This window comes from Pseudopipra pipra, chromosome 12 (genome assembly GCF_036250125.1).
Source record: "Pseudopipra pipra isolate bDixPip1 chromosome 12, bDixPip1.hap1, whole genome shotgun sequence".
Lineage (NCBI taxonomy): Eukaryota > Metazoa > Chordata > Aves > Passeriformes > Pipridae > Pseudopipra > Pseudopipra pipra.
In genome coordinates this window covers 18,286,606-18,299,594 of record NC_087560.1, presented here as the reverse complement: position 1 = coordinate 18,299,594, position 12,989 = coordinate 18,286,606, and the positions used below count along the sequence as shown (strand labels likewise).

At 45.2% G+C, this 12,989-nt stretch overlaps 2 protein-coding genes and 1 long non-coding RNA gene across 5 annotated transcripts in view; 1 reads left to right on the top strand and 2 right to left on the bottom strand.

The window, feature by feature from the left end:
* LRRK1 (leucine rich repeat kinase 1) overlaps nucleotides 1-4,124 on the bottom strand; it is a 76,980-nt gene extending 72,856 nt beyond the window's left edge. The window contains exons 1-2 of one of the 3 annotated variants that reach the window (XM_064669178.1): nucleotides 4,014-4,124; nucleotides 402-614 (exon numbers count right to left, since the gene is read on the bottom strand). In XM_064669178.1, the coding sequence (XP_064525248.1) occupies nucleotides 402-468 (67 nt within the window). In that variant the 5' untranslated portion in view covers nucleotides 469-614; nucleotides 4,014-4,124. Of the gene's footprint in view, nucleotides 1-401; nucleotides 615-3,491; nucleotides 3,760-4,013 lie in introns of those variants that run through there. The other 2 variants (XM_064669177.1, XM_064669179.1) reach the window with 2 other exon arrangements.
* On the top strand, nucleotides 3,642-7,325 carry LOC135421039 (uncharacterized). The gene is made up of 2 exons (XR_010433842.1): nucleotides 3,642-3,726; nucleotides 3,887-7,325. It is a non-coding gene; the product is annotated as an uncharacterized LOC135421039 (long non-coding RNA).
* The window catches only part of ALDH1A3 (aldehyde dehydrogenase 1 family member A3), a 35,061-nt gene continuing 27,556 nt past the window's right edge, over nucleotides 5,485-12,989 (bottom strand). Inside the window, exons 10-13 of the mRNA XM_064669183.1 lie at nucleotides 12,813-12,977; nucleotides 10,827-10,984; nucleotides 9,571-9,645; nucleotides 5,485-8,197 (exon numbers count right to left, since the gene is read on the bottom strand). Coding sequence (XP_064525253.1) covers nucleotides 8,125-8,197; nucleotides 9,571-9,645; nucleotides 10,827-10,984; nucleotides 12,813-12,977 — 471 coding nt within the window. The 3' untranslated portion in view covers nucleotides 5,485-8,124. The remainder of the gene's footprint in view (nucleotides 8,198-9,570; nucleotides 9,646-10,826; nucleotides 10,985-12,812; nucleotides 12,978-12,989) is intronic.

Sequence of the window (12,989 nt, the reverse complement as noted above, 5' to 3'; positions counted from 1 at the left end):
AGGTGAATATCTGTTCAGGCTGAGAAAGGATGCTCTGATTTTAGCAGCTTTCATACCCTGAAAACCCTCTGCATCAGTGACTGGGAACATATTTGCATTCACACGCTGAAAAAGCACAGATCTTGTAAAACATATTTAGGAACTGGGGAGACATGATACATATATTGACTAAATCTGTAGCCTTTTGGAGAACATCAATCTTGAGGGGAATGCTATTCTTACCACCTGAGCAGTTGAACATCAGTCTCCTTGGAAGTAAAATTCCTTGGTAAATTTTCAAAGATTAGGGCTCAAAGATCTTTCATATCTTTAAATTTCATCAAAACCCAGTGGCTGCTGAGTTCTCTTAAAACCTTTTAGTCCCAGTCTGAACAGGAAAGAAAAAAATTCCTCCTATTTACCATTTTGTGGATCCATGTTGCTCTCCCTGCAAACAGCGGATTCCTCAGTTCCCACACACCAGTACATTCTTGGTCCAGTTGTGAAGGTCCAACAGACAAACTTTCCACAGCACTTCAAACTGAACAATGTTGTCAAAGCTGAACGATCTCCATCGTGTACATGTAGGAGCAGAGACAGCTAGTAAGCACCATCCTGAAGAAACATCATTTATTCTGTTTAAAAATAAATAACAAAACAGATTAACCATTGTAGTATAGAAATTGCTCATTCCCCTGCATTTTAACACAGTTGTCTAAATATTGTTTTGCAGAAATGCACTTATACTATAAATATAATTATTTGCATAATAGCTTTGTTAAGAGCATAATATGAATTAGCAGAGGGGACTAACAATTTCTCCACTATAGAAAGATAATGTTCTTAATTTTTCACCACCAAAGCGGCTCAGTCTTTGGGCAGAGGATGGTGGGCAGGGGTCACAGCTGCAGTTTCAGATTCTCCCCAAGCTGATGTAAAGGCAGAGCATTGAAACCATGCAGTGCAGCTGGAAAAATCCTAAATGCAACCTCAAAACCTCTCCCATCCACAAAGACAACCACGGCTCTTGTAAGACTGTGAGAAATACTGCTGTGGTTACTGAGACAATCCTCTGCAGGAATGAAAAGAGGGCAAAGAGAAACACACCATCTCCTGTCCTCTCTGCCCAGCCCTTTTAGAGAGCTTTCCTACCCTGGAAGCATCAGGCTTCTTCAAACAGATTCAGGGAGGCAGATCAGGCCCTTAGGAGCTCTTAAAGGTTGGCTTCTTCTGAACTGTCTGGCACAACAGCCAGCAGAAAACTGCACAGCTCAGTCTTCCCAGGCAATTCCAACTCCCTCCCTCTTCAGAGCTGCACACCCACCTTTTAACTTCTTTTACACAGAGGTTAAAACTACAAGTGACTGCAGTGTGTGCCAGACCAGCATCAGCGTCCCCTCATTTTCTGCTTTCAGTTTCAGTCAGTAAATGCCTCTCAGATGTAAAATGATGCCCCTCAACTGACTCTTACTGGTTCGTCTCATGTCTGGTGTGTGATGCTGAAGTTTTGATTTGAGGCTCTAATTTGGCAGAGCTCATGACCCACCTCCTGCTTTGACCAGCAAGGCCCAAGATCATCCCTAACTCTCCCTGAGCAGAGCTGGCTTCCTAAGTTGGGATCAAAAGCCAAAGAGAATACAAAAATATGCTGATCCATCACCAATCTTTGTGAAGCTTTCTGTCCTCCCTTCTTACATTGTGTTTTAACCACTAGCTAACAACACTAAAAATCACTGCATCCTACAGCAGTTGTTTCTAAGCAAATATTTCAGTTTTAGGTGCACTTACAGAAAAACAGCTTCTGATGACCCTGATTGTGATGCTTGGCAGCAGGAACCAAAACTCACACCCCTGTGCCTCACAGTCTGGGCACTGGGTGCTGCAGGAGGCTAAGATGGAGGTGATCCTTAATTCCAGATCCAAGCCCAAAAACTGGTGAATTGGGCAATGTTGGTGGACTGGATTCTGCCCTGTAACATGCTGAGTTCCCACTGGAATCAGCTTGGCTCCTGGGCTGAGCTTCCCTCAGCCACTCTGGCAGGCACAGCTGCTGCGCTGGGATCACACATCTCTGCCATGCCAAGGGTGTGATACCACAGGCAGAGGTGTCAGGGAGGTTCTCACACCTCCCAAAAGCTGTCCAGGTTGTTAACCCTGACCAAGGAGGGGATGAGATGCTTCCAGCCACTGCCTCCCCTGTGCCCTCGCTGCAGACACACTGAGCAGCTCCAGTAAAAATAAACACTTCCCCCTGTACACACCAACAGACCAGCTCTCTTTAGCACCTGCTCAATTCTGAGGCATTTCCTTGCTCTACGATGGGGACAAACCATGTGCACTCACAGCAACTGTACAAGAAACACTGAACAGGGGTCAGCATAAACCATGGAGGCTTGAAAACCATCCTACTCCTGATTTTTAGCCTTCTACTCAGCTTATTCCCCAGGATGAAACTTTCCTTGTATAGAGTAAAAGGAAAAAAAAAAAAACTTTCAGGAAAAATAGTGGTGTGGTTTTGACAATCAGTTCCCTCTAACTGTAAGTAACTACATGTGTGTTACTGCCACACAGCGCCCATGAAAGCAGGATTTCTGTGTTTCAGGACCTTTGTGCATATAATACAAAAAAAACCTGGAGAGTTTACCTTAAACAAGGTCAACTCAACTGTAACACGTGCAAACACCATGTTTTGATTTGATTTAGAGAGAAGGAATCTATAAGCTCTGCAGAATCTCATTCAGAAGAAGGACCATGCAGAATACACCTGAATTCACACATCCATTTCAGACATTTCCAGTTTCTCTCCCAAGAGCTGCTACTGCCAGCTGTCAGACAGTGCCCCAGCACATCTGACTGTGCTTGTACCATCACCTCCTCTCCCCTTCACCAGCCTGTCTGTTCTCATCCCGTGTATTGTGCCTAAACCCAGCCAGGCTCCCAGAAACACCGCGGTTTGTCCGAGATCACTTCCCAATTCATGAGAAATCTGCCAAAACTTCAGTTCTTCGCTCAAACCACCTGTTGTTTTTAAGAATCCCTCCTGTGATGGGAACAGTACGGATCTGAGAGGCCCAAGGGCACAGTCCGGGTGGGAATGCACAGACCCGCCTGCCGTCACACCGGGCAGGGTCATGGTGAACCTGGGGCTGAAGTGGCCGGCTCGGTGCCAGCACAGGGACCCCCTGCCCTCCTGGGGACCCGCATCCTTCATCCTTGGGTGAGCTCTGCGCAGCGACCCAACCCCTTTCTCCCACACCACTCCCGACTGGGGAGAGCCCAGGCGCTACACCGCGATTCGGGGGGTCTCACAAGCCTTTCCAGACACTTTCCAGTGACCGAAGCGAGTCCCGGGTGAGCCCCGGGAGCGAGCGGTGCCCGCCGGGCCGGGCGGGGCGGCCGGGGAGGGCGGACCGGCAGCGCCCGCCGCCGCCCTGCGCCTGCAAACTTCCCTCCCAACTTTCGTTTTCTTTCTAAAAAAGCTACTTTCCCCTTCCCTCCACCCCGCTCTCCACCTGAAACGCCCCGGCGAGCCCCAGCAGCCTCCCCTCGCCGCCGGGCAGGTGGCCGAGGGGGCAGCGAAGCCGCGGTACCTCCAGCGTCCCGGGCCGGCGGTCGCTGCGCCGCTGCCGCCTCCTCCTCCTCCTCCTTCTTTTTCTCCTCCTCCTCCTCCTCCGGCGCCCGCCCGCCCCGCTCCGCGGAGGGAGGCGGCAGGAAAGGGAGCGGGGCAGCGGCGCCTCCTCCGCCGCGGTGAGGGGCGAGTCCTGCGGGCCGGGCCCTCGCCTGCCCCCGCGGGCAGGGCTGGCCCGGAGCGCTGAGGGAGGGAGGGCACAGGGCGGCACCGGCCCCGACCCGCGCGCCCGCCCCCACACGGCCCCGCGGGCCCTGCCGAGTGGGTTTTGGTTTTTAGGAAAAACCAGACTGGGAATTGCGGGGGCCGGAGTGGGACCCCCAAGCTCCGGCGTGGCCCTCCCGCCCCCCGGCCGTGTGGCTGCCCGGGCACCGCTGCCCATCGGCCCGGCACGGCCCGGCCTTACCGGGCTGCTCCGAGATCTCCGACTTCCAAAGTTGGTCCTTCCCCGGATCGCGCCGAGTTTGCTCCCCGCTGGAAGAGCAGAACGAGATTGCTCTCTCTCTTCGGAAGGAGTCAGCCGGGCTGCGCTCCAGCGCTGGGCTGGTGTGCGCAGTCCTTCCCCATCACTGACCCGTTCCTCTCCGGGAGCCTCTGACAAGCCTGGAACTTTCCTGGACAAGCCTGGAATTTTCCCCACCCATTGGACCTACTAAGAAAAGACCATTTCTGCGTGCCTTTTGCTCTGCTACTCCCAGGGATTCTGTAAATTAAACACAGAGGATGTTTTTTCTTCCCTGGTCCGTACTTAGCAATGGGTCTCTGATGGTAATTTAAGGATGGAAAAAGCCATGCCCACTCATTGAATGACTGTGGCAGCCTGAGATATCCCTGGGATGCTTCTCTGGAGTGATTATGGAGACAGAGAGGATAGGTTTCACTGGTGCTTTTACCTGTGTTTGGGTCCCCATCAGTCAGTCTCAAGCTGCAGCCACAGAGAGAGAGCGAGAACACACCTATACCATCATCTTTTAACTTTTAACACAGCTAAAAACAGTGTTACCCTTTACACCTCTTAATTAGCCTGCTGCCTTTTATGCCTCACAGCCCAGCTTTTACCCAGACATTTCTTACAGCTTTTTTTTTTAGCACAATTGTTTGAAAATGCACTAAAATAACTTTTCCCTTTATTATGACGGAAACTCTAACTTCCCCAGGCAATAATTCATCCACACATTCAAGCTAACTTTTCCCTTTTTCCCTCCCCAAATCTCATCCCACTCTTCCTTAAGTATCCATTGATTGTGTCACTCACAGTAATTCCTTTGTATCTCCAGTCTTCCCCTTTCTGGAGGCTAAAAGCTTCTGAGCGATGCTGTTAGCAAGTGGAAAATTCAAGGAGTTTGGCTTGGCCTGTGTAGGAGCTGAGAGGTATTTCTCACACATCAGATGGGAAGAGAATAGAAAGACAATGGAATGTTCTTGCTCTCTATGTACATCACAGATGAGGGAAATAAGACAGGAATGAGAATGCATTTAGCAGAGTCACATTAGTGGTGGATGAGTCTCAAAGGGGTCTAGGAGCAGACAGACCAAGGCAGGAAGCCCCATCTGTCTGCATGATCTCTTCAAATACTTCCATTTTGGGTCTCACCTCAGAAGGAAAAGAGGATCCATCTGACTTTGTGCGTGCCCCTGCCAGCTGCAGCTCCACTCTCCTCCTCCCTCCACTCACAGTAAACGGCACAACTCACACAAGTGGCTGTTTGCAGGGTGAGCTGCACACCCACACTCCAGCTTTTATGTGCAGAGCACTGACCACACTTAGCACTTTACTCTCTTAAAACAGGCCAATTCTTCACAAATTGCAGAAATTAATCCAAGTGCAGATTCCCTCACAGTTTCCCGGTGAGATACTGAATCCTCAGACACACCCGTTTCACAAAGTTAAACATTTATTAGGAACAAGAACTATTACAAAAAAAGATACTCATAGTCTAAATATATACATGAGGTTTAAACATAGCATTTTCATGTACCTTTAGCTATAAAAATACATTAGATTAACTGTATCCTAATTTATAAATATAGTTTTTTTTCTTTTAAAAAAACAACTAGTATTTCATATGAAAGCCTTAACTGTGCAATGAAAGAAATATATATACCCTCTAAGGGGTTATTTTAGTTAGTGTCTAGTGTTATATAACTTAGAAAATTCAGTGTGTAGAGTCAAACCCTGATTTATACAATAAGAGATACATTGAAAAATGTAAAATTTTTAAAATACATGATTTTAAAAACATGATAAGGGAAAAAAAAGTGAAATATATATCATACACATAAAGTCAGAATAGTAGGATTTAAAGAATTTTAGATGATTTCAGTTTCCACCACTGTTTATCAAAAATACATCAGAGATACATCAAGATAACCAGCCTTTTACTGCTTGCCTCACCTCCCTACTGTCTGGCTGCAGCCCAAGAAAACCCTCAGGTAGGCAAGAGTAAAATGTTTGTCTGAAAAGATGTTTGCACTCTAAGTGTTTTACAAAAATAAAAACTTATGTACAATGTTCCCATTTGGCCTTTCACGGGGAAGGGAGGACATTTTCGTCACTGGATGGGGAGATTTACCTGTCTCACATCCCATGGAAGGACAGGCACCTCGTTACAACTGTTGGAGGTATGTCATGTAAGAAGTTAAGTGGTGTTGAAGTGCAATTTCAACGTTCACTAACTAATAAGGAAGTTTAGGCTCATGCAAACATTTTCCTTACTTATCGCCACCCACCTTCCTTCCTCCTCCAAAAAAAGCTCCACTCATGCAACAGAACTTGTTACTGACTATCTCCAAGCAAAGGAAGGTACTGGTTAAATCCTTGCTTGCAGCAGAGAAGAGAGGTTAGACCTGCATTTCTGCTTCAAGCACTGACATCTGGAAAACTCCAGGCAGGAATCTTTATGAGTGCTCCCTGGAGATCTGTTGATACACCATAAGGAACCTCCATGGGTTTGTTCTCAGAGGACAATCCCAGTGGGATCACCTGAACTTCCTAACAAGCTGTCACCACTAACTCCTGCACACTCACAGCTCCCGCAGACATGGGACTTGCTGTCCTTTTGCCAGTGGTTCTCCAGTAGAGTCAGGAGGAGGAGGGAAAGCAGTGAACCCAGGAACTGAAGACAGCGTGTGGCCTGTCATTAATCCCCTAATAATGTCTGGGCATGCAAAGGAGTTACTGCAGGAGGTACTAAGATATGAACTTGGTGTGACAGCCACTCCATGGACAGCTGTGAGCAAGAGACAATCCAACGCAGTTGGTTGCTCAGTGAAGGATCAACTACTCCATGCTGGCTACGAGATGACAGCACTCACAGGGATAACCACTGCAAAGCTCTGGCACATTTAGGTCCAGCCATAGCTTATCCATAGTAATTGGCTTGTACACCCACCTCTTTAGCACTTGGTGGTGCTTGGGAGCACCTGCCTTTTCATACTGCACTTCCAGTATCTATTTTTAAGCTACATTCACACAGGATAAAGAAGGAGTGAGAAGAGCTTATAGTTTTATGCTCACAACAATAGCCCTGGCTCAAAAAATAAAGAGATGTTCACAAAGCCTGAAAGTTACAGAGAAAGAGAGAGCAGGACAGCTTCCTGCAGCTCTTCTGCTCTCTCCCCCAGGTCAGGACTGGTGTAGGGTGTTTTCTGTGGGGTATCTGCCATGCTACATGCTCAGCATCCAACCTGGTGTCATCAAGGTAAGTACAGTGCAAAATCCTCCTGCAAAAAGTGCTGTAGTGAAGGTTTGAGATACAACTGTGACTCACTCGGAGCCAGAAGGGTCAGCAAGTCAGTGACTTGCATTTGCAGCATGTGTAGTGTGTGCACACCAAAACATCAGGTTCCAAGGATACTTGGAAGTCTAGTTCTGTTGGGTGAAATACTGGCCCCAAAGGAGTCCTCTAGGAAACTCCCACAAATCTCATTCAGGGCTAGAATATCACCAGTATGGAGAATGCATGTATCTTTATAGAGACTAAGATAGCTCTTTCAAAGAGAATTTCATTACAGATCCTTCCATGAAAGCTTGCACTCAGATTCCAAACTCCAGCTGCAATGTCCACACAAACTCCACCAACTCCAGCCAAGTTGTACTAACCCTACCACTCGAGTCCATCTATGCCAAGTGAAACCCAAATGCCTCTGAAGTTGTCTGCCAGCCCGTGCTAATGGTACCAGCAATCTCTCTAACATGCCAGCCATGTCCACGTCCTTCAGGGTACAGTTTGAAAGCAGATGTCCTGCAAACACCAGGACTGACCATCATTTTAGCCACAGGTAGCAGGCAGACGAACGGCCAGGGAATTGCACAGTACAAGAGTGTACTGCCAGTAGGGTCAGGAAAATCAGTTTTTGAAGAGCCAGTTGATAAAATGGAGTCCAGTAGATTCAGTGTTTCTAGAGGAATAAAGACAGGTGTTTCCATTTTCCTTCCTACCCCTCCCCTCCCCCTTGCTCTGAACACGTCCCCCGTGTGTCACATTCAGAGTGTCAGCATTTTAGGCCTTCTGTTCTCATGGACTCTTCTGGGAGAGTTTGATGGTGACTGTTTTCACTTCAGTATACTCTGCCAAAGCATATTCACCACTGGAAAAGAAGAGAGAGGAGGGAGAGGGACAAACAGTTGTAGCATGTTAATGTGTACTTCCCTAAGAGAAGAGAGTTCTACATGTCTGCACTTTAACTTCTCATTGCCAGCTGCTGTAGAGACATCAGGCCATTAAAAACAGTTCTGAACCAACTTAGACTAGCTATTGATTTGTCCCACCACTTCTAATAACTGCTGAGTGCACACAAGGACATACAACTTTTGTAAAAGAAACATGGAATGCTTCTGGTCACTGTAACCCACAAGGTGACACCTTGTGACTCTGCCTAACGAAAACTGAGTGCTGCAATGAGCAGCCACAGAAGAGTCAGCTACATACATACAGTAATCAGTGCTTAGTCAGTAATTAAAGTTAATTTTTCACTGAAAGGAAGCTTCTATCTACAAGTTACCATGGCATTTGTTCCAGAAACATACTGATAAGAGAGCCCACCACTGCATTAAATGGTTGGTGGAAACTGGCTCTATTCCCATGCCTTGCCCAAGGGATAAAGCCCTGACATCCTTTAATTAGCCAGGCAGTCAGGCAAAGTAAACCATAAGGTCTCAATATATCTATGTCCCATTTGAGGATTCATTCATTTGCTGTGCTTAGCAAGTGAGGCACCTGAATGTCCCAGAGCAGCAGATGCACCAAGAACAGCTACTGGGAGTGGTTCCTGGACTTAAATCTGGCTTGTGAAAGAAAAAGTGCTTTAGATTCCTCTAAAGAGTCTGCTGAATGGTGTAAGAAAACCTGTCTCCCTCCTATACAAGAAAAAAATTAGGATTTAAGAAAATTTCTCAGCTCTACCTCTAACTTATGGGGTGACCTTGGTTTAAAAATTTCAGCTTTAGTAGCTAATTAGAGCTGAAATGTCTGGTAGCCCCACTGCAACAGGTCAGGCTGGGGAAGAGGGACAGAGGGTCCTTCTGTAATTTAGCACCAAGTTTGGAAGGTGGGATGTAGAATGATTTTGGAGATCATTCATTCCCACTGGAAGAGGTCTGACTAGGAGCAATGATACAACAGCCAAGGGAGACCCAGATACCACCAGAGAAAGGTGGAGAAGGTTTGGGGTAAATGCCAGTGTCCCCAGCCAAGGTGTCACACTTCTCCCTTGATCTAAAAACCTAACCAGTATAGAAAAATGCTTCCAAGTGGACTTGCCTGAACTGGAGTTATTAAAAGCTTATAAAACATATGAAGGTACTCCTGAAGGAATGCTTTACATACACGCTGTACTGGCTTAGCACCTCCCACTGCAGCCTGCTGCAAGCCTGATAGTTTAAAAGCAAATTCAACAGTGTTTTCACAGTCACAATTGTTATTCACCACCCACATATAAACAAAATATTGAGTAAAACTTACAGTTCTCTGCCATTGCCTGACATTTTAAAGCCACCGAAAGGAGCCTGTGCATAGAGCGCGTTGTAACAGTTGATCCTACAATAAAAACATCAATTTTTAAAAAGACAATTCAATACCAAAGAGAAACAAGATGATGACAACAACAACAATACAAAAAAGGGCTGAAATCTGTCAGTTTTTTCTTTATACAATTCGGTCACTTGAGAAATCAGATTTTAGCAATAAAACCTTATTTTGTTGCAGAAACAGAAAACTTTTGAGTGGTACTCAGACTGACCCACATCTCACTTCATAGTCTCCAATGGCAAAGACATTCATGCTAGAGCAGGAATTTAGTCTGTGTTCAGAGCTGTGATTAAAATAAATAGTCCAGCCTATTCCCTAGCTTATGAAGCACATTCTGAAATGAACATGTTTACTCCAAAAGCTGTCTAAACACCCACAACCAGGCCCAGCATCCGCTTCCAGGTATAGAAAAAGATTTGGACTGTATTAGACAATTGTGTTGTAGTAAAATGAAAGCACTGTGCCCATTTCTATAGACATGTGGGAGAAAAAGCTAATGCAGACACTTCCTCAGCACCTCAGTAAGATCAAGTGACTGAAAAGGGACAGCTATGGCTTGTGCTGTAGGTCTGCAGCTCCATGTACAGCACATGTGTCCTTCAAAGCCCAACATCCCATTTTGACTTAAATATTTGAGGCAGATTCTTCACGTGCCAGCTCTTGAAATCAATCCTTTGTGTGCATCAAAATCAGACATCAGATCAAATTCCTATATTGAGTGGGAAAAAAAAATCAGGATTCCATCTTTAAAATGATTCTAATATAAAATAAGGAATTCTGTAAGCAATAAAAGCTGTTCTTTGTGACAGTGGTGTGTTGCCATCTACTGTCCACACTGGTTTGTGCAGCAAAGACCCAGCCGGTGGTGCCTGAAGATCACGACACACACACACACATAGGATTTGAAAGGCATCACGTCTGGTGGAATTTACTACAGCTCCTACATTTCCAGGGTTGTTCAGACAAAGAACTACATCAACTGAAGGAAAAACCAATCCATTTCTCGACAGACTGTCGATTCCTCAGCACCTTATTTTGAGGAATGGATGTTGTTTCTGAGCAGAATAAAGAATTAAACAGGCTACTAATACATCTCACCTCCAGCATTTATACATGATTGCAAGTCACAAAGCCCTCTCCCCTCCCAGGAAACCAACTCCCAGCCCACACTCCATTCCCACAATGCTCACCAGACTGTTCCTGACTGCAGAGCTGAAGCCAGAGTTAAGGCTCTGTCCAGGTTCTTTGTGAACACCGCGGCCGTGAGTCCATACTCGGTACTGTTGGCTCTCCTTATCACCTCTTCTATACTCTTGAACTTCATAATTGGCTGAACTGGCCCAAAAATCTGCATATATCAATTAAACTTTAGTACAGGAAAGCCTTTGGTAATCATGGTAATTCTGAAGTAATTGGAGTCAGATGCTTTGTTTGGATAATATATTTAAAATGTTACATCCTAGCCTTCTAGAAAGTCACTGATAGAGTCTCTTAAAAACTACTAATGAAACTTCAAAGGAAGCACAGTGATGTGCTGTATATAGTGCTAAGATCCAACAACTAATGGATCATTTCTAACAATCAAAACAAGCAGAGTTAGATCTGGACAAGTTTCAAATGCTTCATCCTTACTCCTTGACAACTCTCCTTTTGAACTCTAAAGCTGAGTGTACTCAATTAGCAATTAACATATTTCAAGGACTGCAAGTTTCCTTCCTTGATTTTTACTCTGGTTTTGTCACTTTGTGCACTTTATTTGCATGCACTGCATTTACCACGTCTGTGTTTGACCACAAACTTGGCTTCCCAGGCCTCACAGCACAATGAACCCCACTGAAGGTGAGATGGAGACTCACCTGTCACTTGGGCTACCTTTAGGGTCACAGAAGGGTTTCTAAATGTCTGTTTTGGGATATCCAGGTATTTAACTGGAGCCTCAATCCTAGGCAAAGGGTGAACATGCATTTGCAACAAAACTGCAAATGAATGAAACTGGATAAGCTTCATGAATCATGACTTGGGATTTGGAGTCAGTTCATTAAGAAAAGGCCTGTCATGGGATTTTCAGCTTTTTCCCCTCTATTTTTAGAATGTAACTCATGCCCTGAGTGACTGATATCTTTCCCAGGTTCCTTAGAGATTCTGTGGCAGATCTGAGACATTTAAACATCCTGCCAGGAGTGAACAGCAAGCAGCCCCATAAAAAGCACTAGGCTAAACTATAAAATACAAGTGCCAGTTAGACTTTGGCAACTACTTCTTTTCCATTGGGAAACACGATGAAAAGTAGATTAACTTCTATTTCAAAGGAATATCACAGGATCTAATCACATGCAGCTTGTTCAACATTTCTGCAGATGAATAATGAAAGCCAGAGTATTAGATCTGCACTTTGCTGGCTTTGAGCATGTTTTCATATAGGAAAGAAATGGTCAGCCTCAGGGGATTTTGCCATGAGAATGGAATCTGGGATTGTTTGAGACACTAAGGCTACTTGAGAGAAGTTCTTCAGTGGCCATTCCTTCCCTCCTCAGCAGCTGCAGGCCCCAGAGTTCTTTTCCCATAAAGCTTAACTTGTCTTTAGAAAACCCTTCAAATTTTAGGACAAAGAATAAATAGAATTGCTCCATCCTGCCACAGTTTCCATTATTTTTACTCATTTATATTTAAAATCAAGGATTCAGAAAGAAACCCCTCCATGACCATTACTACTAAAGTAGCATTTATCCAGGTAAGGCATGTGCTCATATTTTGCATTATATCAAATTCTCCTGAAATGAGAATTAAAAACTCTAGAGTAGTGTTAACTACTGTGTTTGTATCTGGGTTTGTTCTTGTCCAGTGAGCACACTCACAGAGCTAATTCTCTTTTGGAAAACCAAAGAAAATGAGGGAAAGCAGCAAGGCATTAGGAAGGGATGGCAAACAGACACTTATAAATTGCATAAAAAATGATGCTAAAACATTTTGACAGTTTTTTCTGTTCTGCTTTTTCCCTTCTCCTCTTACAACTCACACACAGAGTCCAACCTGAAGCTCATCTTGCAGATACTTCATCAGTAGAACTGATTACTTCTACCCTCCTCTCAAGTTTTGACTTCAAACCACAACCATACCTCTTTCTTTCCCATTTACAGTGGTAAATGCAGATGAAATTCCGGTGACTTGTACTGTACCTCTTCTTTGGCGATTCGCATGTTGTCAGTGACCTCTGAAAACACAGTGGGTTTTATGAACAGGCCTCTGTCCTCAATGGCAAGACCCCCACACTCCAGCTTAGCCCCTTCTTTCTTCCCACTTTCTATCAGCTCCAGGATTTTATCAAACTGTTTTTGGTCAATCTGTCAGACACA